This window comes from Miscanthus floridulus, chromosome 1 (genome assembly GCF_019320115.1).
Source record: "Miscanthus floridulus cultivar M001 chromosome 1, ASM1932011v1, whole genome shotgun sequence".
NCBI classification, from domain to species: domain Eukaryota; kingdom Viridiplantae; phylum Streptophyta; class Magnoliopsida; order Poales; family Poaceae; genus Miscanthus; species Miscanthus floridulus.
Window position 1 is genome coordinate 199,205,586 of NC_089580.1, and position 25,554 is coordinate 199,231,139.

The following is a 25,554-nucleotide window of genomic DNA, read 5'->3' on the forward strand; positions in this document are numbered from 1 at the left end:
TACGCCTTACTAATAACCGAAATCATGCTAGCCAAAAGGACTGATCGACTTCTCTAAATGACACTACACGTCTACACTTTATCATCAAAATTAACCTCATGGTTCTCTTAAAAATAAGAGAGAATTCCTTATTTGACACTGGGAAAATGAGTCGTTCCTTTTTTGGCCTCGAAATTTTCTTCGTTCCCTATTTGACACTCACTTCAACTTTCATCCCTAATTTGACACTACCGTCAAATCTGTTAGCTAACGGTGTTAACTGACTGTTAAAAAGACGTTTTTGCCTCTATAAAAAAAGCGGCGAAGCAAATTTGAGAGGGAAAAAAACATGCACCTTTTTTTGCAGCTGGGCACATGCATCAGAGGCGGGCGCAGGTTTTTTTTCCTCTCAAATTTGCTTCGCCGCTTTTTTTTCTAGAGGCAAAAACGTCTTTTTAACATCCAGTTAACACCATTAGCTAACGGATTTGACGGTAGTATCAAATTAGGAATGAAAGTTAAAGTGAGTGTCAAATAGGGAACGAATAAAATTTCAAGGCCAAGAAAGAAACGACTCATTTTCGCAGTGTCAAATAAGAAATTCTCTCTAAAAAATAACCATCTGGCTATCGGAAAAAAAAAAACACCTGGCAAAACCTACCAAAAACTTGCCCAAATGCGGAATGCACGACGCAAAGACTGGAGGAACAAGTCCAGGTCGCACCAAAAACCCCGAAACGACTGACCCGTCCGGCCGCAGCGACAGCGCAGCGTCTCCTCTTCGCAGGCAGGCGCACACGCCCGAACGGCCCCGAGGGTTTAAAGCCCAACTCCTCACATCTCCGCCGCGAAGCCAGGCTCCCGACGCGATCTGGCCGCGGGAAGATGGCGACTACGCCGCCGCCCCTCCGCCGAGCCGCCGCGCTCCTCCTCGTCGTCCTCGCCGGCGTCCTCGCGTCCACCGCCCGCGCCGATCTCGTCATCTCCAAGGCAGATCGGAGGGTCAGTACAGTCCTCGCTGCCCAGATCTCGGAGCCCAGCTCCACCCTCTCTCCCGCCTCTCGGCCCTCTCGGATCTAACGGTGTCCGTTTTTTTCCCCTCTCTCTCCTCGCAGGTTGATCTGACCTCGCATATCGTTCGCGTCCTCGCTTCCCTCAAGGTTCGCTGCCTGGCTTTGTCTCGTGTTTTTATGAATCGTTCCTGCCTGTCCAACTCCGCGTTTCGTAGTAGTTTGAAATGTCACTGTTGCGTCGTCAGCTTAATTAGAACGCTGCCATGTGTCGATGAAGCTAGCAGTTTCATAGAGTGAATTCTTCTGTAATAAATTCATGGCTACAGGTCTATTCACCTCCGTCAAATTGCTGCTCCCAAAAATTTAAATACGCCTAATTATCTGTCCCGTGAAATCTGCTCAGCATTGTTTGAACCAATTTCTAGTGGATGATGCTTGTTCAACTCAGATTTTTGCATTTGGCACCCATCTTACATAATGAAGCGGGTTGGCCTGTTTCACTGTATCAGCACTGCTTACTATCAGTCCTGAAATCCAGTTGCAATGTCTGACTGCTGATCTATTCACCAGTCACCACTGCCGAAATTACTACTGTCAAAATTTCGATATGCCCAATTCTCTGCCCCACGAATCAGCCATATATGCTTTCTAAACCAGTTTCTAGTGATGCTTGTTGAGTTCTGTTTTATGTATAGGCATCTATATTTCCATATTTTAATCATCTTTATTCTTTTTAGTGTATGTGTCAGCTCTGACATCCTTAACATTCTTTGAAACTTTTTTGTTTTTGTTATAGAATAACATCTCTCTTGAAAGTGATCACGTCTAGGACTCTAGGTGGAATATAGCCTGGCTTTATTGCTCTAAAAGTTACATGGTTCCCCCTTTGTTTAGGTTGAAAATGTTGGACCAGACCCTGTCTCTCAAGTTTTACTGGCTTTTCCCAATATCCAAGCCAAGAACTTGGCAGCTATTAGAGCATTTGGCAGTGAAGGAAAAGTGAAGGGTCAAAGTACTGTTCTGCCAATTCAAGTTGTTCAACCTTCTGGTGCTCCCCCGGAGCTGACGTTCTTTTCAGCATTGTTGCCCAAACCTTTGGAAAAGGGAAAGACTCTGTACTTGGATGTCCTGACTGTGTTCACGCACTCTCTTCAACCATTCCCAGAAGAAATCACTCAAGCCGAAGCACAGCTTGTTGTCTATCAGGATAGTGCTCACTATCTGTCACCTTACCCTGTTAAGGCACAGACACTTGCTATCAGATTGCCTGGCGGGAGGGTTGAATCGTACACAAGGCATCCAAACGCAAAACTGGTGGATTCAGAACTGAAATATGGACCATTTCATGATCTTCCCCCGTTTTCCTACTTACCTGTGATTGTGCATTTTGAGAACAACAATCCTTTTGCAGTCGCAAAGGAAGTTATAAGGGAGATTGAAATATCTCACTGGGGAAATGTACAGATTACAGAACACTACAACATTGCCCATGGTGGTGCCAGACTCAAGGGTGAATTTTCCAGGTTATTCTCCTTTCTGAGTTTTGATTGCAATTGTTAAGTAGCTAAACTTGTAACTGGACAGATAAGTTATGTTCAGAAGTAACTAATTATTTGCCTCCTTTGCAGGATCGATTATCAATCTAGACCTTACGTAAGGGGTGTTTCATCTTTTAGGCATCTTATTGCAAAACTGCCTCCAAGGGCACACTCTATTTATTACAGAGATGAGATTGGTAATATTTCAACATCACATTTATGGAGTGATTCTATGAAGGTAATCTTGTTAGCTATCTCAGTCATCAAGGTTTCAACACCAGTTTCAAAACAGTTTCAAAGATCAAGCTTTCTTATTTCAGACCCAACTGGAAATTGAACCAAGGTTTCCATTGTTTGGTGGGTGGCAAACAACCTTCACTGTTGGTTATGGTTTGCCACTTAAAGACTTTGTTTTCTATTCTGATGGAAAGAGATTTCTCAATATCACATTTGGTTCTCCATTGGAGGAAATTCTCATTGAAAAGCTTATTGTAAAGGTACGTGTGAATGTGCATCGAACAAATAAATTATATTTCATTAGTTTAAGCCTACATGGCATAATTTGCAGATTATGTGGCCATTATGTGTTTGGTATTCATTATAAACTGCCATCTTTATTTCTGTTGTGATCATAGGAATGTGGATAGCAAGAATAATGACAGGGTATTATGTACTATTAATTTTTCATATTCCATGCCTTTGTATAAGTATCTTTGTTGAACAGGTTGTTCTACCTGAAGGGTCAAAGGATATCGAAGTTTCAGCTCCCTTTCCAACACAGCAGTGGCAAGAGGTTATTTCTCACTGTATGGTGTAGTGAGCTAAATAGTTATCCTATTCATTGTTTCTAAAAGCAGTGATTTTTGCTGCAGGTTAAGTATTCACACCTTGACATTGTTGGAAGGCCAGTTGTTGTCTTGGAGAAACCTGATGTTATTCCAGAGCATAATTTATATTTCCAGGTTTGTCACCAGATTCATTTTCGGGTAATTTGTTTGGATAACGGTTCTATGAAAAAGGGTAATTTGTGCTTCAACTGTTGGTCGGACCAAATAATCATTTGATGAAGTATAGGTTCCCAACACACATAACAGCACTAAAAGCTGCAGTATGAAATGCTTACTTGAGCTACTTCTAGTGAGTTAAATTGTTTGTTTATAGATACATATGAACTGGAGCAAACTTATTTGATGAATTATTTGCAATATGCAGGTTTACTACAAATTCAACAACATATCCTTGCTCAGAGAGCCGTTGATGCTGATTAGTGGTTTCTTCCTCCTGTTTGTGGCCTGTATTGTTTACATGCGCACTGATATGTCAATATCCAAGAGCTCTCCTTCCTACTTGGCCAAGCTGCAATGGGATGAGGTACGTGATTACTTGAACACACACACACATCATGACTTAATGGGCTTGCTGAAAACTGTTTTACAAGCCTGCAAATATTTCCCTTTTTGTTATCTTTTACTATCATATTTTTCTTATATGATGTGTCGCATTGACTGTGGGGCCCTGGGCATATAATACTGATGATTAGTTTTGGCACCTAATTACACACAGGGTTTTAAATAGATATTTGTTGGCAGGAGTAGATCTGCGGATGTACTATGTAACATGAACTGATGAATCATTTTTCCTTTGTTGCTTTATATGTCAATTGGGACTGAAATTACTTATGGAAGGATATTCGAACTAGGAAAACCTTGGATGTCCTCAAATAATAATTCTGTCTATTCTACTTGCACTAACGCGTTTTGAGTGCTGCATTGGAGCTCATGATGCAGAGTTTGGTTAAAAACTAACAAGAGAATTTGCATAAGTGAAGGCTTAAGTTAACCATTGCAACTCATTGTAAATATGAATTCATTTTAGAGTAAGCATGCCTTGCTAAGGAAGCCATGTTTGGCCTGAGTTTTGAAAAACAAATCTTGAATTGCTGTACAAGCTTGTTGTTTTGATATTGTGGCAACTACCTGTTATTTTCTGCAGTGCTAATATTTTGTTGGCTATTTTACTCTTTATGGTATAGGTGCAAGCCACTGTTCAGAAAATCCAGGGTATCTTTGAGCAATGCTTAGCAGTTCATGATAAACTGGAGGCCTCGTTGCGTGATTTGTCTAGGACAGGAGACATTCAGTCTTGCAAGGCAGCTCGTAAAGCTGCTGACGCACAGTTTAAGGAGCTATCGAAAGATCTGAAGTCGCTGTTGACGACTCTACATTCATCTCCCCAGTCGTATCAGATATGGCCAAAGGTTAGTTATTATTATTATCCAAACACTATCTCATGCCAGGCATACGAAGAAAGCAAGTTGAGAAACTCGTTCTGAACTTCTTTTCTGCATTCACATTAATTACTAATTTTCCAATTTGGTTACTGTGCTTTGGGGTGATGCAGGTAGAGGACTTGATCACAAAGGAGCGAGAGATGCAGGAGAAGCTCATAACAAGGCATTCCACCGTTGTCGACAGCTTTGAGAAGAAGCTGCGTGGGCAAGATGTAGAGAACAGGATTGCTTTGCAGCAGCAGAAAATTGCTGCTCTGAGGCAGGAGGTTGAATCTCTTTTAGAGTACATTAGTGAGATTTGAACAAATGAGTGCTGCTGTGGCGTGATACATCTTTATCGATTAGACTGTCTTTGCTGGGTTTATGGTTTACCCCAATATTGAAATCTACTACACAGAGATTGTGTCGGTAACCATCTAGTTTCCCAGTTGAGGACTGGAAGTTGCAATGACCATGTAAAATGATAATCACTGTAACCCTTCTGAGCTGACTAAATTTTGCATTTGATAGCAGTATCACAGGAAACCTTCATCTTTTGGATTGAATGTGTGAATCCATTGTTGGAAAAGTTTTAGTTGGGAATTGCTTTCGATACCCTGTTTAGTGGTGCATTTGCACATGTAACTATCGCTAAGATAGTGAGTAATACTTGTCTGTGAAGCCCGGTAAGGTTTAATGCTAAAGGCGTGCTTGCTTCACATGACTGGACATGGTTGGCCTTTTGGCAGGATCAAACTGCTTGCACTCACGAATCTTTGGGACCACATCTCAAGAGCAACGATAAGCGGTTTGTTGGTTCTCTTTTCGTAACCTACAACGAAACCCTGTGATGTGGGATCTTGATTTGGTGAAGAGAAGAATATTTGCTTTCCTTCACTTTTTTGGAGACCTACCCTTTGCTTTACCGAGTGCATGGTACTAGGTTTTAATTTTAACCCTCCACTCAGATTTAGGAAAAAATAAAGGAAAAATGTACGAGTTACAACTCTATGATTGAGTACTGTAGTGCCTTTCGGTTTATGTAGGAATCGTGGCGTCCTTTGTATCTTTGGTTCACAGGAATCACTTGCAGGGAAAAAAAATAGAAAACTGCTCTTGGGTTTGATTTAATACATTCCAACCTCATTTTTTTCTGCCTCTTTGTGTTTTTGCTACGGTTCATACAAACGCATATTCCTACAAAATTCATATGTTTTTTTATTTCTCTGATTTGCATATGCGTTCATGTCCAATTCATGCGTTTTTTTTTTAATCCTATCCCCCATGGGACATGAATACATGATCCTACGCATTTACTGCTGCACCAGCATCTGTACCTTGCGTAGCATAATCATTCGTCCCATGAAAAGCTTTCAGGAAAGTTCGCAAAGGATTAGCCAAGTAGTGCCTGTCCATCAGTGATCAAGTCGTGACGACGATCACTGTTAGCCGAGAAAAAAGCAGTGCAGGTTACGGGATGCTCCGAACTTCTTTACGTACGCCCACGGCCCACATGATTATACGACAATGCTAGCCGCCTAACCCTGATGAAGACCCCCTTCCCTATCGACTTGGCTCCTCTCTGGTGCTCTTAGCCTCTCACTCCCTCAGTCGGAAAAAAAAACAGCTCCATCCGTCGAAGTGACGTGCCCGCCAACGAGCAACGACCGCCTTTGCTTCTCCTCAAAACGTTTCTCCTCTGCCTCGGATGCAAACCCAACAGTGTTTCCGAGGCCATTTCTTCCCCTTCCGGTCTTCCTCCCAATGCAACGAGTTTACATGCTTCCTTCCACGCCTGCTCTGATCCTAGTACCACGGGGCTGTTGGGTTCCTCCATTAACGTCTACGATTTCTATCACATCGAATATTTAGACACATACATATAGTATTAAATATAGACTAATTATGAAACTAATTGTATAATTTACGACTAAGAGGGTGTTTGGTTCTTTAGTCGCTCCTAAAATTTATGTCACATCAAATATTTAGAGGCTAATAAGAAGCATTAAATATAAATTAATTACAAAACTAATTACATAGATGGAGGCTAATTTTCGAGATGAATTTTTTAAGCCTAATTAACCTATCATTAGCACATGTTTACTGTAGCACCACGTTGTCAAATCATGGACAAATTAGGCTTAAAAGATTCGTCTCGCAAATTAGTCGCAAGTTGTGCAATTAGTTTATATTTAATACTCCATGCATGTGTCCAAACATTTGATATGACAGGAATTTCAGAGGAGGGGAAGAAACCAAACAGGCCCTAATTTACGAGACAAATCTTTTAAGCCTAATTAGTCAACGATTTGACAACATGGCGCTACAGTAAACATGTGTTAATGACAGCTTAATTAGACTTAAAAAAATTATCTCCAAAATTAGTCTTGTAATTGATTTTATAATTAATCTATATTTAATATTTTTTATTAGTATTTAAATATTTGATGTGATATGAATTTTAGGAGCCATTAAGACACCCCTACGTACGACGACGCGATGATGGGAAGCATCCTGTTCCGTTGATTGATTGATTGATTGATTGAAGGGCACAACAGCGGCCGCCAGGGCCACCACCACCACCACGTCACTACGGTACGGCTCACGGGCACGGGAAAGACGCCAGGTACGAGCTACGGGCCGAGCAGACGCCGCACGCGAGGCGAACGAACGCGTCATGATTGCAAACCCCCGGTCCGTGTATCCATCGAGCCATTAGGCCACCACCTCCTCGTCGAGCGTCAAATGGAAAAAAAGTCAGTAAGGACGTTTTTTATAAAGCAATCATGGTTATTTCATCGTGGATTCAAGATACTCTCTCCGAGTTCAAAATTTATTCTAAAATAAATACATCTTTAGATATAAGATAAACTAACTTCATTGGTCTTTTTCTAAGGTGCAATAATTACATCTTTATTGGAGCATATATGTAATTTCTCACTAACTTGTACGCTCGGCTTGGGACAGAGGGAGTACGTGTTTGCGTGTCCGGGAGAGTTATAGTTTTCTTTTTAAATTATTTCTTCTAAATTTAAGCAGCAATTACATGATTAGATACATATGCATAGATACACTTAGCGAATCCAAAGTGGATGCCCATAGTTGCTCTTGCTCCTTTAAGGACCATCCCCGATAAATCTTTTCCAGCGCTAACGACCTAGTAACATTTACTAGATTGAGGAAAGAAATCATTTTTATCCATAGACTGTGGTACACGGGAATAAGTGAAAAAAAAAACTCTAATAATTTCTCTTTCCCATCCACTTACTATTTTTTCCCAACCATCTAATTCCTTCCCTATGGTAGTTTTTCTCCCTGCCGTCAATCACTACACGTGGGGTGGAGGGGCGCTGCCGTCGAGAACCGAACCGAAGGGAGATTTGGCCACCAAGAAAGAGAGGAGAGAGAGAGAGACTAGGATGAAAGACTTTGCAAGGTCTTGAGAGGGAGGAAGACTAGTTGACATGAAATGAAGGAAACAATTGATCCACTGATACGTGGGTCTGACATATCAAAGGAAAAGACGATGCATGTTTTTTTCCCAATCTGTTAGAGCAACCATCTCCTAAATCATAGATTATGTTGTTTTCAACTCGTAAATTTGAAAGGCAATGGGATGTACGTTGCACCGCAGACTCCCCTCACGTGACTTTATCCATGCGCACCGTGGACCTCCCGACACCTCTTCCATAAGAAGTTAAGAACCATTCCGACTGAGGTCCTCTTGGAATCGAGAAAAATAATACATCGTTCGGTTTTTCAGGAACCATGTCTTGAAACAATTCCTATCATAAATGCTTGGCTAATTTATATGATCTTTGATGGGCTAGAATAATTCCTGGGTAAATTCCTAGCTAACCAAACAAGCTCTAAAGGAATTTTGGAAGTTAAGAACCATTCCACCTTCTTTGGAATGGAGAAAAAAATGAACAAATATTTTAGGAGATTGAATTTCTATAACCACTTTTTCTATAAGAGTCTTTAGAACAAAGGGTTGAATTTTACAAATTTCTTTGAAATTTCTATGAAATGAGTTGTCCTATACAAATTTTGTAGGAAAACACGCATGAGGTCTGACCACTTGTTTTGCTTTGCTTTGTATCTTAGGATATAAACTTTCGTATAGAATCCAAATTGTATGGGCATTTTATAATCTTGTGTTTTCCTATTTCTATATTTTGAGAATCGTACGTTTCAAAGAGAGCGTGATTTTTTCCCCCGACGCACCGGCACGCGGCAGCTGGAGGCAAATCCCAAACGAGCGACACGGCGGACTCCCCGATGCGCGCGCTCGCTAGTCGCTGCTGGCTGCTGCCGCCTGCCGCACGGGGTCCCCCAGCCCCCAGGCGTTGCGTGGCGTCGCGTGGGCGCGGTCATGGGCCACGGCCTTGGCCGCCGGTGCCGTGGCGGGGCAAGGGCAGGTTGCGCGGTGGGGGTGCGTGATGCCTGCCTGCTGCCTTGGCGCCATGTCACGAGGACACCAGCACTCGAGCTCGAGCACCAAGTCCCAAGTCCCAGCTGCCAACGGCCCATCTCACGAGCCAAGAAAAAAACACTTCTCTCCTTCCACTCAAAATAGAAAAAAAAAAGCTTCTCTCCTCTCCCATTTAACCACCACCACCGCTGCCACTGCGCGCAAGGCACGACAAAACTCCAGTCTGCCCCCGTCCGTCCCCCGACCCCATCCGCCGTCCGCCTTGATCCGGCCAATGGCGTCGCCGGCGCGGCGCCTCCTGCAGACCAACTCCGCCGAGTACCCTACGCTCCCCGCGGCCGAGCCGCCGAGCCCGCTGGCCGTGGACTCCGACGTGGTCGTCATCCTCGCGGCGCTCCTCTGCGCGCTCATCTGCGTCGTGGGGCTGGCCGCCGTCGCGCGGTGCGCGCGCTCCCGCGCCGCCGCGCCGTCCGCCGCCCAGGCCGCCGCCAGGAGGGGCCTCAAGAAGAAGGCGCTCAGGGCGCTGCCGAGCCTCGCCTACGAGGACGCCGTGGCGGCCGCCGCGGCCGGGGCCGGGGAGGCGAAGGTCCTGGCGGAGTGCGCCATCTGCCTGTCGGAGTTCGCGCCCAGGGAGGAGGTGCGCGTGCTGCCGCAGTGCGGCCACGCCTTCCACGTCGCGTGCATCGACACCTGGCTCGCCGCCCACTCCTCCTGCCCCTCGTGCCGACGAGTCCTCGTCGTCGCCGACGCTGCCAATAAGCGGCCGCCCCAGCCCAAGCGCTGCCGCAAGTGCGACGCGGCCATGGACGAGGAGGCCTCCTCCTCGTCCGGTTCCGGCGGCGACATGGCTGCCGGTTCCTGACCGTTCTGACGAGTGCCACCGCCACGCCGTCGTGGAGGAGACCTCTCATCCTCATCAGACGCCGCCGCCGGCTTCTGGCAACTGGGCCGGCAATCTTAGCTCCGCTCGAACTCTCTCCTCGTCAGGCGCCACCCGTGTCCAGCTGGTTAGCAATCTTTAGCTCCACTCGAATTCAATCTAAGGATTCGAGCGTTGATGTTGTAAAATGTAGGTTGGTCGATTATGTACATATTCTTTTCAGAATCAGAAACATGTTAAGATATCGTGTGAATGAGAAACTCAGAAAGAACACTCCACGAGGAATTTTTCTTTGCAACTCAGTTTCCTTCTTATAATCTTGCCGGCAGCAAATTTTTTTTTTGTGTGTGTGTCTGTGTTCTTAATATAGTTCACTTGTAAATCACTATTGACTATTCAGATATGAAAGGGCCTGTTTAATTAGTGGGGACCCAATTTCTAAAAAAAAAATCACTCCGTCCAAACTCATCATTCTACTGTATAAAGTTTCAGATAAATTATTTATGAACCCAAATGACCATGGTACCTACATTTATTTGACATCTCGTTGTTATATGGGTAATTGACTCAATTAACCTACGCATACAACTAGTGGGACTGTGGGAGTCGGCGTCGCGGGCGAGGAAGGAGAGGAGGCGGCGCGCGTGGGCGGGGTGGGAGGCGACGCCGAGACGGATGAGCTGCGAGTGGTGTTGCCGCAGCACGGCGATGGAGGTCAGCGGGATGGGGGTCGGGGCCGGAGCGGACATGGACGTGAGCAGAGCACCTTGGGGCATCTGGAGCGGTCAGCGGCGATAAGCTCAGTGGCCTCCGAGCGCATCAAAGCGAGAGGCCCAATTCGCGGTGACCACTAGCTCGGTGCCAACCACGCCCACACATGTTTTATCTCTATCCGCCTTCACATACAGCGACACAGCTACCTGAGTTTGGATTGTGTAATTCGCACGCGCCACGCCGCCACCAGAAGAGGAAAGGAATCGAAGCCAAGACCCCAAGACCGTAGAAAAGCCAAGGCCATCGATCCATCCCGCTCTCCAATAATGCCGCTTCTCTCTGCGCAACCCCGTCCCCTCCCCGACGCCCACCACCACCACCGCGCCCTCCTCCCGCCGTCGGCCGCAGCGTCCTTATTGCCATCGCCGTCCGGGATTCGATCAGGGAGGCGGCCGGCGAGAATGGGACTGCGAGTCGTCTCTCCCGAGACCTCCAGCACCGTTGCCACCGACGCTGCGACGACCGCCGGCGCGCCGCCAGGTTACACGCTCTTTCCAGTTATTAACTACTGGCTCTTTGTTAGTGGAAGTGTGGATTGTGGAACGCCGCACAAGCTGGGAGCATGTTCATCGAATGTTCTGTCCGCATGCTTTTTTTACTTCGAATTATTCGTAAGATGATGCTAGTCCACACGCAGGAGCACATTGCACCGAAAGAAAAGCAGAGTAAAACATCACTGCCATAACGGCACACCCTCCAATGCGGTGCGAAAGACAGATTCTGCTGGATATATATATACACCCTATAACGGGCTACAAAATAACTTACAGCATGTTCGACAGCTTGTATGAGTCGACCAATGTTTTACTCTCACATTAAAGCAGTGAGCAGTACTTCATCTATGAGCTTATAAGCTAGTCCAGTCGAAACAAACATTCTGTAGCCACTTTGAGTTACGATAATTACTATATTAATTTAAGAGATTATAGTAACTTTTTACTATGTGGTTTACTATAATGTTATGGTAAATTTTCTCACATGTTATAGTAATCTAACTATCGTAAATATATATTAATATTATCGTAAATTAGTATATAAAATTATTGTAAATAAAAGTGATTATAAAATAATTTATTTTATAGCTGGTCAGTGAATATAATCTCTCTGCATAATATTATATATGTAACTAACTTGATGCATTGATCGTGGACAAGAACAACCCACGTGCGGGCGCGCAGACAACAGCAAGTGGGCAGAATTCGCGTCGCGGGTGTCCGGCGAGTGGGACGGCTTCGGCGCGGACTTCACGGCGTCCGGCGACCCCGTGGAGCTGCCGGAGAACGTGGTCCCGGAGGCGTACCGGGAGTGGGGCGTGCAGGTGGTGGACTGGCAGACGCAGTGCCCGACGCTGGCGGACCCGGCCGCGCCGTGCGCGCTGCACTACCGCCTGGTCCGCCTGCTCCCCACGGTGGGGTGCGAGGCTGACGCTGCCACCGTGCACACCTCCCACCAGCGCCACGCCGCCTCCGCCGCCGCCTTCGCGTACGCCGCCGCGGGGTCCTACGTCGCCGCGTGGCCCAGGGGCCCCGCACCCGTGGTCGAGGTGGAGCACTGCGTCGTGCGCTCGGACGCGCCCGCCGAGGCGGCCGGCAGGGTCCGGGTGGTGCAGACTGTGGCGCTGGGCAGGGAGGCGCGGCTCCGCGGCGTCAAGGTCTTCGCCGAGCAGTGGTACGGCCCGTTCCGCGACGGCGAGCAGCTCGGCGGCTGCGCCGTCGGGGAAACCGCGTTCGCGGCGGGGGAGAAGCTCGACGTCGCCGAGGTGATGGGGCAGTGGGAGACCACGGACGCCGCCGCCGCGAGGTTCTCCGGCGAGCTGGACCCCGAGACGGTGAGCAGAGTAGACCTCTCGCTGATGATTGATCAGCGCGTTGGTGAGCTAGAATTTCACTGACGAATGCATGGGTTGTGTCTGATCGATGATCAGGGAAAGTTCGCGGAGCTGTCGCCGGACGAGCCGAGGAAGGTGCTGAGGGACGCGGATGGCGTCGTGACGCTGCCGAAGCAGCTGTGGAGCGCGTTCAAGGAGCTCGGCAATGGCGAGTTCCTGTGCGAGGTCGGCTGGGTTCTGGGCGGCGGCAGCGCTGTCACGTCGCGGTGTGTTCTGTCCACGGACGGAGACGTCAAGGCAAGGATTCCAGCGATCGATCGATCAACACACAGAGTGGTTCAGTTCAGCTCCAGAGTGAGTTCAGAGACTAACCCTGCACAGCTTGCTCTTGTCTCGCAGGAGATCACTGCCGCCCACGAGCGCCGGGTGTCGGAGACCACTTGACTTCGGGGTCAATTGACTTCACCCAGGTTCTGCCAGATTCTATGTAGAGTAAGTAGATAAATAGAAAGGGCGAATTGGCCATAACCCATACACTGTCATCATACAACAAGAAATCATACAACAAGAACAAAACGCGCTGCTTGACGAGCCAAATGAAATTGGTATCTTCGAAGGCACACTGCCTGCTTGGCTGTCTAATCTCAACACTCTTCGTCTGAACAATCATTTAGACGATTACACCAGTTTATTTGGCCGTTTATTCTGTTTAAATTGACATATGTTCGTTTCGCTGAAAAGTATTGTTCGTTGATTTTGATTTATTGTGAGAGAAACAAATTGTACCATGACTGATAAACAAGGCTAACAAGTTCAAGCGAACTATCTTGTAACAATAGTTTAAATGCTTACACCATTTCTATTTATTTGGCTGTTTATCCCGTTTAAATGGAGGTTTAGTTCAAACAGTGATTAAACACTAAATTGTTTAGCGTTTAGCAAAACATTGACTCTGAATTTCTAGAACCGCACAGTAAATTGTTCAGGCTTCAGACCAAAACGTGCCTTTGGAGCAGCAGGGGCGCCTGCGCAGCCTAGCAGCGTCCGCTGTTTACCACCTCACCCACGGTTTCGTTCAGACTTCATCCGCTGGTAGGCCGAAGCATCTCGTACATCCGGCTCTGCCGACTGCCTTTCGCTATTCTGGCTGCTTAGCAACTGGTTTCCCGCAGCGTGCCTAGCAACTGCCAACTGGTTTGGCTCATGGATCCCAAAGACACAAGCTGGCAGAACATGCGCCTGCAGGCGTAGCGCGTAAGCACAAAATGATCACTTATACGGCATTGACCGGTAAAACAGAATGATAAATCTGTCGCAGAGTTGCGTTAGCACATTTCGAAGCGGCATAACATCAGAAAACATAATTTCCTTAATCTACATGCAACCTGTAACAAAACGAACAAACTGAATGCACTTCTTTTAGTATTTTGATTGAATCGCTTGACAGGATCACCAGCTACATAAACCAATATATACCACTACTATATGTCTATATATCTACTAGTGTCTCTCATGACAAACTATATTCTTGCCAGCCCACACTTATTTGGGATAAATACTACTAAATGAATTCATTGATTCGCTCCCTTCTCGTACATATCACTACAACCCGAATTTGGGTCATGGAGAAACGATGAATAAGAGAAGAGAACAAAATCTGTACATGGCGAGTGCATCAGTGACACTGTACTTGAGGTGCATCTCTCAAGGTTACATTCAAAGTGGTTTCCATTGGTTGCCACCCAATGTCCAACTTTGTTGCCTTGCATCATGGCTACGAATTCGGCGTAGTCAATCTGACCGTCCTGAAAAGCAGATACATGGAACATTAGCACATGCATCAGTTAAACAGTACAATAAAACTCAGCAGAGGCATTGTTGGTACGTGGTAGTCCTAACAACTGTAGCGTGGTTTTCACCATATATTATCCATGTCTTATAATTCTGTAATATACTGCCTATTTCTCAGGTAAATTGCTAAAAAACAGACAACCATAGGAAACTTATCGGGTAGGAGAATTCTCACAAGTAAATTCAAGATCAAAAGGTGAATGCTCTGTCACTGGATTGGCAATGACTGCTGTCACCAAGTATATTTACTTTTTTTTCTATCCTTTATGGTAGCTGAAATCGACAGCTGTGAGTTAGGTGTGACGTTTGATGGCCAGCCACCAAAGGTGTTTATATATTCTATAAGTAAAATATCATTCAGGATAAGGATTAAGGAACCATTGCAATGTTTTCCTACAATGCGAACCCACTGTGACTCAAAGGTCTAGAATGAGGTCGACATGTTTAGGTACCCCCAAGTGATGGACATTAGTGCTAAAATTCTTTTGGCATTAGTATGGTGGTTAAAGTAAGACAACCAACTTACATTGTTTTGGTCAACTTCTAAAATTATCTCTTCAAGGAATGTGTCCTCCATGTTATGTTCTCCACAAGCTCGTTGAAGCTTGTCAACTGTGATATAACCACTTCCATCTTTGTCAAAGTAAGTAAAAGCTGCCATCAAGTGCTCCTCACGTTCTATTTTGTTAAGAGGCAAAGTTGCAGCGATAAATTCTTCATAATTGATGGTCACATTATTGTCATTATCAGCCTGCGAAAGATTCAAGAATTTTAGCTGATCTTCAGTGGAGCAGATATTATCTAAAAACAGATGCATGGCATACAAGAATAGAGGAGAGTTGCTATTATGTAAAAAATGCATTGTTTAGGTACTTTTCCTTAGGTGTTGAAAAAATGCATTGTGACGGGCTAACAGCAGGTTATGTAACACAAATGCATGGTTTGGTTACTGAAATTTAAATTAAAGGCAACTAATTACACTTACCGCTTCCATTATATCACTAATTTCTCTATCCTCCAATTCAGTACCATATCTTCTTAAACCTTGTCTAAGTTCACCAAAAGTAATTACACCTCTATTTTGAACATCCACTGCCTTGAACATTTGTCTTAACCCAGCAATCTCTTCCTCAGAAAGTCGCTCAGCTATCACCTGGAGGTACATAAAGAGTCAGAAAAACTAACATCTAATATTGACATAACTGAAAATTGCAGAATGCATAATCAAAGGCAAAACAAAATTGAATCCAACGTGTTATAATGCATATTCCAGTATTTTGAACTCAATCCCAAACCCTAGAATAATTAGTGCATTGTATCCCCACGTAGAGTGAAAAGTATAAGGGTGGTCAGCCTGAAAATGCTGTAGCTCATATGGAGGCAACTAACTGCATCCATGACCAGTTATTATCATGTATGAGTTACTGTGTTAATTGGAATATGTATGTAGGTTCGACTCTAATATTTGTAAGGTAGAGTCCAAATGAGATTAAGGCAATTGTCTTCCAGAAGATGCCAAATACATATGCAGCCAAAAGTTTAAAACATTTCCAGATCCAAAAGGGACAAATGATAAGGCACAAAAAAAAACTCATACAAAGTTCAATCAAACATGCATGGTCATGATTGCAATATAAAGATGAAAGTAGTGAAGTGAATAAAATACTCACTCTCAGAGCCAACTTCTTTAACTTGTTCATTGCAGAGAATTGTTTGAGCCGAGAGAGAACACTGGGATCAAGAGCCTGATCAGTGGCCACTCCATTTTCACAGATCCAAGGATGATCTGGCAAGCATATATTTCAGTTTCACCAGTAGAGAACTATGAATTTGGTAATTCCTAAAACAATGCGAGGAGCAATAACCTATGCTGCAAAACAGAGCTAACAGCTAGACAGCAGCAACTGAATTGACTGAAGATGCAGGCGAGATTTAAGATATACTTACGTAGTACTTCATAGGCTTTCAGACGCTCTGAAGGACAAGGGCAGAGCATCTTTCTTATGAGATTCTTTGCACTTTCAGATATCTTAGGCCATGGGTCCGAGTCAAAATCAATGTGTCCCTTCAGGACAGCATCAAATATACCTTGTTGTGTCTCTGGTAAAACAAATCATGTTCATTAGCAATTCAGAAATGTAGTTGCCCTAAATGGCTGGATATAACACCTGAGAATAGAAGTAACCTGCCCAAAAAGGTGGCACCCCACTAAGCAAAACATAGAGTATCACTCCAGCTGACCACACATCAGCTTCCGGTCCGTACCGCTTGTGTAATACCTCAGGAGCAACATAGTATGGACTTCCAACCAACTCAGTGAAAACCTGACCTGCAGTTTTGAATATGAAAAATAAATTAAGGTTTAATCCATAAACCCATCAGAAATCACACATAGAACACAAAACTGATTGATATGAACTGAGCCTGATAAACAACAATAAGCCTTGACGAACAGGGGCATGGGCACATAGCACGCCGTAACTTATTGGTCTATCATATTCCATATAACAAGCAGAAAATAAAGAATTGTATCAATTTCGGATCAGTGAGACAGTACAATGCATAGGTCATGGCTTAGTGTTGTAGGCTAGTTTGTTGCTCATAAGGTCAGGTTCAAGCATGCTTGCAGACGATAATATTAGGCATCACTACTACTAGCTACAATATCTTGTAAGCAAAGTAGACATGTAAACACTATGGCATTAATCGTAGGCTCGTAGCTTTAAAATAGCAATAAATAAAGAATGTCTTGCTACACATCAAATTTGATGTCCTACCTGGTTCGAAGAACACGGATAGACCAAAATCAATTGCTTTTATTGACAGATCATCTTCTTTATCCAAAAGGAGGAAGTTCTCTGGCTTTAGATCACGGTGCATAACCCCAAGTGAATGGCACATAGCCACGATGCTAATAATGATTCTTATAAGCTCTGCAGCCTTCTGTTCGCTGTAATGCCCCTTCTCCTGAATTCGGTCAAAGAGCTCCCCACCGGCGCAGAGCTCCATCACAATATGCACCGCCTGCCCGTCCTCATATACATCCTTGATGGCAACAACATTCTTGTGGCCTGACAAATGGTGCATTATCTGGATCTCACGGTGCACATCCTCAACATCCTCCTTCGTGATGAGCTTGCGCTTTGGGATGGTCTTGCATGCATACTCACACCCTGTACTGATCTCGGTGCAGACGTACGTTGTGCCAAACTGGCCTTGACCAAGCCTCCGACCAATGATATAATGTTCCCTTAGGTCCGCCGTCTTCCTTTCAAGGACAGTGATAGACGTCGGATCCAATCCCCTCTTCAAAATACCAGCAGCAGTGGGCTTAAATGAGTTCACCTCAGACCATGGCTTGTCAAACTTCTTCAAGTCAGAGTAGCGATCGTCCTCGAGGCATCCATCAGCGAACCTAGACGCGGGGCGGTTGTAGTAGTCACTCCCAAGGGTCCCGTTTGGGCATTGGTTCCCCATTCCCAGAACACCTTATCCAAAACAATTCTGGAGTTCCCAGTCTCAAAGAATTGTGAATATCTTAGGATGCAGATGGAGGTTAAATAGCCACGGCCCACAAACTTAAAGAATTGGAAGAGCTCCTTTACAAGAAAGCCCTTACTTGCTTCCCGTGAGGGAAGAAATCGGCAGCCTGACATTTCACAACAAAGACTCAATCAGCAACCAATATTATTCAGTACAACTGTACAAGACAATTAGCAAGGAAAATCTAGCTATGCCAAAGGAAGAGGAAGTGCAAACCTCTGGGATGGCAGGAAATTCCTTCCAAAGCCGGTGTGCTCCTTCGGCGTCCTCAGGGAGGAAATCTCCAGCCTGCGGGCTTCCACCACCAGACTTGACACCTAAACTTTGCTCACCACTACACGAAATCTACCCAAAACCCCAAGCAATAAACAAGCCTGCCAGACTACTTCTCAAGTTAATCCCTCTCCACCTCGTACGGTGAAACCTTCAGAGACTTGAAGAGCTGCAACCCAAAGGCAGCTACTAACTCCCTTGAAAAGCTTCCTCCGGCAGGAAATCCCCAATCTGAGGGCTCCTACCACTAGACCCGCGCCGGAGATCCAGGCTACGCGGCCCGAACACACCGAATCCGGCACCAAATCGGCGAAACCGAAGCCGAAACGCACGAGAAACACCCAGACAGGCGCCCAGAAGCCAAATCTGAACCAAAAAAGACGAGATTTGTGCGGGAAGAAACAGAGCCGAGCCGAGAACCACACCCGCCGAACGAGAAGCCACGCAGCAGTCCCCCACGGGGCGGCGCGCTCGATCGGAGCAGAGCACGCGCGGAACCGGGCCGGCGGACTGGGCGCGAAATCGGAGCTTCCTGAGGGGCTAAAATGCAAAATCAATGGGAGGAAAAAAATGGAAACGGGGAGAAGAGAGGATCGGGAGGGGGCGAGCCGGCTTTTATAGGCGGACGGGGAGGGGGTTAGGTGCGACGCAGCTGCGTGGGGATGTTTTTGCGGCGAGGACCCCGGAGTCCCGGAGTATTTCACGCCGACAGAAGCCGGCAGCGGTCTGGGGACTCGGCTGACGACGAACTGGCTCCGACGACGGCGACGAGTCAAAAACGATTTGCTCTGGTGCTGATTGTTTTCGTGTTCAGCGACAGGTACAGTTAGTCTTGTAAAAAGGTCATGGTTTGTTTATCTAGAACAAATCGAAGTTAAAGTGTCTCACCTTGGAATTGATTTTGACAACCTTTAATCTAGAAAGTCAAACTTCAGGTTGAGTTTTTCTTTTAGAAAAAAAATTCGGTCTCAGCGACTGCACATGGCCAAAACTTTAGCTGAGTGTATTTGTATTTGCCTGTGTATATGTATGTATACGACAATGATAGCCTGAGCGTGCAAACCGACGTCACTTCCCACCGAATCGTTTTTATCTATTTGTTCTGAGCCCGACCGAATCGTTTTTATCCATTTGTTCTGAGGCCAGCACCAGCTCCTCCCCCTCCCTTCGATACGCCCTCACCTCACTACCTCCCACCCCCGAATCGAGGGAGCGGTGGTGTAGACAACCAGCAACGTGCCAGCTGTAGGGCAGGCGGGAGCAAGATAAAGATCGTGTGGGCGCTACACGCCAGGCCCCGCCGCCGATGACTTCGATGCGGAACAACGAGGCAGAGGTTGCGGCGGCCATGCGACGAGCTTTGCACACTCTACCATCCACCGCACGGCGTCGAGCTCCACGCAGCGCCAGCGAACCTCTGCCATGGATGCTCCAGCAAGCAGGCGAGAGGAGCTTCGTGTGACGCTGCCCCATTGGTGACTTGCCTGCGCCGTTGCCGCACCGATGAGCTCCGCGTCGACGTCAAGCTCGGCAACGACGGGTATCCACCCGCCCAAGCAGCAAGGTAACATTGTGTTGCAACCCCATGTTGTAAGTGTATATTCCAGATGTTTTGACTGTTTTAGATGAATGTTGCAAGTTGTTTACCTGGACGTTGCAAAAATACATCTCGATGTTGCAATGCGTATATAAAAATATTTCATATGTTTCAGATGTATATTGCAAGTGTTTCATCTATATGTGTGCATATGTTTCACATATATGTTGTAAGTGCATGTTTCAATTTTTTTAGACGTATATTGCATTTGTTTTATGTTGAGTGTTTCATGTTTCATGTTTCAGAGGTATGTTCGGCGGGGCGCATGGATTCCTGTGTGCGCGTGTGAAACAGAGCACGCACGAGCAGTCCCGCATGCGGGCAGGCGGCACAGGTTGTCCCCGCATGGCCTTCTTCCTCGGCAGCGCAGTCGGCAGTCGGTACGCACACGCAGGCTAGGACTGGGAATGGACGGTTGAGTAAAATGCGCGTGCATGCAGCCGCAGTGCGGTGCGCTCGGAGATGGTTTCCTTTCCCACCACCTTCTCGTGCTGTAATTTGGCGCGTTCCGCAGGAAACTGAGCTGCGAATTGGAGCGGGCACGGGCATCTGTCAAACGTCCGGGTGCTAGCTCTACTGGTACATCTCTCGTGCAACTTTGAGAATTTACGTATATATGTATGGGATATCTTGTGCAACTTTTTTGAGAATCCTATTGTATTTGGAGTGCCTAAAGAATCCTGTTGCAAGGTTTACACTGAAGATTTTTTATTATTATCCGCAGTCACAAAAAAGCATCCTTCTTTCTTAAGTAAGCAAGTTTGCTTTCAGGCTCTTCAGCGTGTTGCATTGGAATTACAGTTGTCGACCGCGAGCAGCGAGCAAGCTCTCCACTGCGTCGAGGGCCAAGTTGTATTTACGGCTTTACCCAGGGTGCAGAAAGGAAGAGTGCAGACTGCAGAACTTTGCTTGCTCGGTGCTCGGTTGCTCCTGCTGTCACAGTACCAGCGTCGTCCACGCCAGACGCCACCAAACAAAAAAGGAAACAAGCCCAACCTGAGATCCAATCCAGGCCACAAACAGGTGTGTCCCACACGTTCTGGGGCCCGCGTGTCATCGTCGGTTAGCAGAGTCAGACGCTGCAGCGTCTCGCTGAATGAAACAATACGCACGGTCGGTGCCGTTCAGACTCGCGTGTTTTTTTGTTCAGAAAACGTGGAGTGTGTTGTTCGGATAAACCGCATTAGGAGAGAGGGAGATTTGAGCTGACGCGTTCTCAGCCACATGATCGGTCACATGATTGAGAAAAAGAAAAAAGAAAAAACGGGTCCAAGTCAAGTGCACGTATTTGGCTGGCGGCCTGGCGCCGTGACCGTAGTGTGTCGAGCGGGGGACAAGTGGTGAGCCACGGAGCCAGAGAGGCACATGGGTTCACTCACACAGGGCGGTCCTCGAGGCCCACGTGGCAGAAGCACAGCGTGATGGGAGAAGGAATGGAGGGTGAGCCGGAGAGTTCCATGACCGGGAGTATTGTTGGCTGGTTTTGTGAGAGAGAAAAATATGGTTTATTGATTGATAAATCATAGCTTATAAGTCAAATACGATCAAACGAACATGCTGCAGAATGTTAATTCGGGGTCAAACGAAGCTTTTAAGAGAGTGTTCTACTATTTTGAAATAGAGTCTGTGTGTTTGACACTTGGGTGTTTTACCCTAACTCTACACCTGAATTTCTGGCACTATTCATCTTCTACCTCGAGCCGGCCGCCGCCGCCACCTGTGGTACTGTTCATCTTCTTCGTTGGCACAGATCACAAGAAATAATTTTTTTCTATGAAAGGATAAGGACAAATCGTGGCTGTGTCGGCACATATCACAAGCAACAAATCGCGACGGAGCGGGCACGGCCGTGCCGCGGGGGCGGCGGAGGCAACGGCGGAGGTCTAGCCTGAGGGCGGCAGCGGAGGTCTGGCCTGGTGGCTGCGACGGAGGTCCGGTCCGGCCGGGGGCTGCGCGCGGCGCCGTCGCCTGGGCGCGAGGGGGCGCGGGCACCGGGAGGAGCTCGCCGGTCCTGTCGCCGGTGAGAGAGAGGGCACGCGGAGGGGAGGAGTTGGTCGGAGCCTCATGTCAGAGATACAGAAAAAATCGTGTGTTTATGGGTGCTAAAACACCCGTGCGGTGTTTAGCATTCCTGTTTGAAATAATCACAACGCTGCCTAGGTGTCTGCTGGTCCGTGAATTTGCGGTGAAATCTATCTTTGTAGATTGAAGTCATAAACTTGCCACGCCCACGCGTGGCGTGATCGTAGATTTTTTTTGTTTTTAGAAATTGTTATAGGAAGTAGCAGCCTATGTCCGTCGACGGTCGGGCAGGTGTCATGGCTTTGTCGCTCCGAAAACCTGTCAGCTCCGTTTGTATGATGAAGTGCTCGTAGCTAACTAGCTATATGTAATAATGTGTTGACGTTCATAGGAGTGGGGTTGTGTGCTTTAACCATTTGTATTTGCATCACGTTCCGAAAGAGGGGGAAAAAAGAAATAACGCGTTCATCTCTAAGACGACGTCAATAAGTAGTATTCCAGTTTCATCATGCAGCGTTGAACGAGTGGTTCTACCACCGTTTCAAATTATAAGTTATTTTAACTTTTTTACTTCAATTTTACTATATAACTAGACATATTGTTATATCTAGACATAGCAAATTGGACGTACCAACAAAATAAAAGCGACTTATAATTTAGAACGGATGGAGTAGATAATTACTGGCCTAGAATTACCACGTGTTCATCAGAGTCTAGCTTCTTCTTTTTTCGAAAAGCCTCATACAGAAAATTTGTTGGGCATGTAGTAATGGAGAGAGAAAATAAACAACTTGCGATACCTCCACGCACTAAGAAAAAGACCACCCTCAACGGAAACAACAATATAAACTACCCATCACAACAATAAACATGGCCGACACTACAAGCCACCAAAGCACTGACGTCCTTTGTCCGCTCACGGCCAACTTGGGTTGTCTGCATCCATCAGCGTTTGAACCATGGCACGCTGACGGAGTGACGGGTGGCGGCAACGTAACTCGACTGTGACGCTGTTGCTACTATCCAACCCGTAATTAATAGGTAATACACATATATACAGACGCAGTAGTTAGCACTCTATTCGTTTGATCGTTTCTGTGGCTTATAAGTCGACTAATATTGTTTTGTTGTGAGAGAAAAACACAATATCACGACTGATACGATCAAGCGAACAGGTGTTTGAGCAGACAGACACACTACGGCGCAACATATAGTGCGGGATTAGCGAGTGAATTCGTTCAGCTAAAATCGCTGGGGCAGAGCAGAGTAAATACTGGAGAAAGTTAATTCTGTCATACTCGCTCAAAGGAAAGCTAGTAGCTAGTATACCACATTGGTTCGTCGAGAGCCAAAAGCGACCAGCAGAAGTCGACAACGAGATAATCAGATAAAGCCCTCAGATTGTTCAGTTCGCCGAGAGCCAAAAGCTATCCCCTTGCACGCTTGGCAGGCTCAGCTCACTCCAGTTCTGAACTGTACGTGCACCGCTATACGTTGATGGCAGAAGTGAAGTAGACAAGCATGCAGTAGAATTATGGCGCGTGAATCATACGGACCAGCCGGGCCGCCCTCGCTTTCACGGCGCGATCGATCAGATCAGCAGTTGCGGCGGTTGCTTTGCGGAGCCATCGACCACGACGTCTCGAAAGCAAAAGGAAGGTGTAGCGGCAATCGAGAGGTCGCCCTCCACCGAGTAACTTACTTGTCTGTACATGTGTGGGTTTGCACGTTTTATTTACCTCTAGGCTCTAGCTCTAGAGTAACTGACTGCACGGCAGTATGTGCAGGAACGACACGCCTACCCATTTCTTTTTATTTTATTTTCTTTTTCTTCTGATGAGAATGATACGCTTATCCGGATATCAACCGTGCACGATACGCTGAGACGAAGGAAGGAACAGACGAAGGAAGGAACAGATGTCTGGGTATTGTTGCTTATCCGCGCCTTAAATTCGGGAGCACGATTACTTATCCGAAGAAGAAGTCCCCCACCGACCGTTGGTTCCGGATCAGACACTCTAAAAAAAAACATCTCATTTCTCTCTCAAAAAATGACAGAATCCGGAGCTCTCCATATGTGCCGTTAACACCGGAACGAAGCTCTCCTTTTTTTTCCCCCCGACGACAGAGTTGAGCTTGTTTGCTGGATCAAATCTATGGCTTATAAATTGGTTGACGTTGTTTTATTGTAAGAGAAAAATGTTGAATGCAAGTTAGGTGGTCTGACGTTCTAGATGGTACAAGCCTCCCTTCCTGTCGCCACTGGGGTGGGGGACACGGACACCAGACCGCAGCTACCGAACCGAAATCAGCTGACGGCTCTGGCGCGGGCTACCCCGGCCCCGGGGAGATGGAGATATTTGCGGGGTCCTGGACCCCGGACCACGCGATTGCGCGGCGCGCGTGGCGTCGCGGGTCGCTTTCCGCGGCCTGTCGCGGCCTCGCGGGATAAATACTCAGGGGCGTCCGGCGTCTGTGTTCCATACCAAGGTCTTTTCGATTGTGTTATAATCTATACTTTTCAATTTTTTAGTCAAAATTATATTTTTCTTTTAAAATAAATTAGTCGGAACAATATTTCAGCTTTTTTTTTAGTGAAGCGAACGAGACCTGCATACGGTACTTCCATGCCATGCCATCCCGAGGATCCGAGCGTGTGCGAGCAGTCCAGTCCCTCTCCGGCTCTCCCTCCCCGTGTGCTGGTGAGGGCGTAAGGTGGTGATCCGGTGTGCTGATGCCGTGGCCTGGGCTCTGCGCCGTGGAACGGACATGACGTCGGTGTGAAGTGTGAACCGCCCATCGACATGCAGCTTCCCCGTCATTGCCACAGCCTAGCCCACAAGGCTATATATTGTTATTTACTTTAGATCATCTAGTAGTGGATCCAGTAGGTTAGTTCTTTCCTGTTGAATCATGAGTTTGCTTCGGGGTAGGAGACAGAGAGAGAGAGAAGTAGGAGCATCTGACCGTCGGAGGAGCTCCCTGCTTTCACTGGTTCGTTGGTGAAGCTCTGCACTAGGCAGCGACGGTCGGAGTAGCGGTGGAGACCGGCGGTGGTGGTGAAGGCAGTGGCGCTTCCCGCCGCTGGCAGTGCCATCCTCTGGATCGGATTAGGGTTAGGACAGTGGGGCTGTGGCGGCGGTGAACCTCGTTGACCGAGCCGTTTGCCCCACCTCCTCTTTATAGGCACTGTGCGACGGGGGCCCACTAGCCACTAGATGGCTAGACGTCCCCGATCAGGACGTCGGTCAAGGGGTCCGTCTCGACCGTTGGGTCAAGACGGATGAGATCAATTCTAACATTCTCCCCCTTGATCTCAACTCATACTTTAAATTTAAACTTTGACTTTAATCACTTTTACTTTTATTTGTTCCATCACAGATTAGTGCATAGAGCATGCTTCATCGTCACGGTCAATCGCCGATAGACTTAACAGCTACAATACACATCTCTCTTCTGAAACAGATTCTTTAACTTTGGGCCCTTTATTGTCCGGAAATCATAGGCTATACCATAAACCCATGTCGACTGTGTGTTCTCTAAACACACTGG

The 25,554-nt window shown here is 46.6% G+C and overlaps 3 protein-coding genes and 1 pseudogene across 4 annotated transcripts; 3 read left to right on the plus strand and 1 right to left on the minus strand.

Moving 5' to 3' along the window:
• Positions 1-696: 696 nt before the first annotated feature.
• On the plus strand, positions 697-5,365 carry LOC136508859 (dolichyl-diphosphooligosaccharide--protein glycosyltransferase subunit 1A). Its single transcript, XM_066503639.1, has 10 exons — positions 697-981; positions 1,095-1,139; positions 1,887-2,515; positions 2,621-2,768; positions 2,851-3,027; positions 3,255-3,323; positions 3,403-3,492; positions 3,743-3,901; positions 4,563-4,787; positions 4,931-5,365. The coding sequence occupies exons 1-10, from the start codon at positions 865-867 to the stop codon at positions 5,120-5,122; spliced, it is 1,851 nt and encodes a 616-aa protein (XP_066359736.1). The 5' UTR covers positions 697-864; the 3' UTR covers positions 5,123-5,365.
• Positions 5,366-9,345: 3,980 nt separating this feature from the next.
• Positions 9,346-10,522, plus strand: LOC136449967 (RING-H2 finger protein ATL80-like). Its single transcript, XM_066450209.1, has one exon. The coding sequence runs from the start codon at positions 9,509-9,511 to the stop codon at positions 10,094-10,096; it is 588 nt and encodes a 195-aa protein (XP_066306306.1). The 5' UTR covers positions 9,346-9,508; the 3' UTR covers positions 10,097-10,522.
• Positions 10,523-10,710: 188 nt separating this feature from the next.
• LOC136449956 (uncharacterized) lies at positions 10,711-13,470 on the plus strand. 2 transcript variants are annotated; one of them, XM_066450189.1, is made up of 4 exons: positions 10,711-11,368; positions 12,043-12,716; positions 12,813-13,013; positions 13,116-13,470. In XM_066450189.1, the coding sequence occupies exons 1-4, from the start codon at positions 11,155-11,157 to the stop codon at positions 13,158-13,160; spliced, it is 1,134 nt and encodes a 377-aa protein (XP_066306286.1). In that variant the 5' UTR covers positions 10,711-11,154; the 3' UTR covers positions 13,161-13,470. The 2 variants fall into 2 exon arrangements, with proteins under 2 accessions (XP_066306286.1, XP_066306295.1); XM_066450198.1 differs by having other exon boundaries at positions 12,067-12,716.
• Positions 13,471-14,117: 647 nt separating this feature from the next.
• LOC136449947 (calcium-dependent protein kinase 7-like) lies at positions 14,118-19,461 on the minus strand (annotated as a pseudogene).
• Between the last annotated feature and the right edge of the window lie 6,093 nt (positions 19,462-25,554).

Excerpts from the sequence above, each read along its gene's own strand:
- LOC136449956 (XM_066450189.1), top strand. The coding sequence starts at position 11,155 with ATGCCGCTTCTCTCTGCGCAACCCCGTCCCCTCCCCGACGCCCACCAC. Across the intron at positions 11,369-12,042 it reads GACCGCCGGCGCGCCGCCAG|AACAACCCACGTGCGGGCGC; the intron begins GTTACACGCTCT and ends ATCGTGGACAAG. Across the intron at positions 12,717-12,812 it reads GCGAGCTGGACCCCGAGACG|GGAAAGTTCGCGGAGCTGTC; the intron begins GTGAGCAGAGTA and ends ATCGATGATCAG.
- LOC136449967 (XM_066450209.1), top strand. The coding sequence starts at position 9,509 with ATGGCGTCGCCGGCGCGGCGCCTCCTGCAGACCAACTCCGCCGAGTAC.
- LOC136508859 (XM_066503639.1), top strand. The coding sequence starts at position 865 with ATGGCGACTACGCCGCCGCCCCTCCGCCGAGCCGCCGCGCTCCTCCTC. Across the intron at positions 982-1,094 it reads TCTCCAAGGCAGATCGGAGG|GTTGATCTGACCTCGCATAT; the intron begins GTCAGTACAGTC and ends CTCTCCTCGCAG. Across the intron at positions 3,902-4,562 it reads CCAAGCTGCAATGGGATGAG|GTGCAAGCCACTGTTCAGAA; the intron begins GTACGTGATTAC and ends TTTATGGTATAG.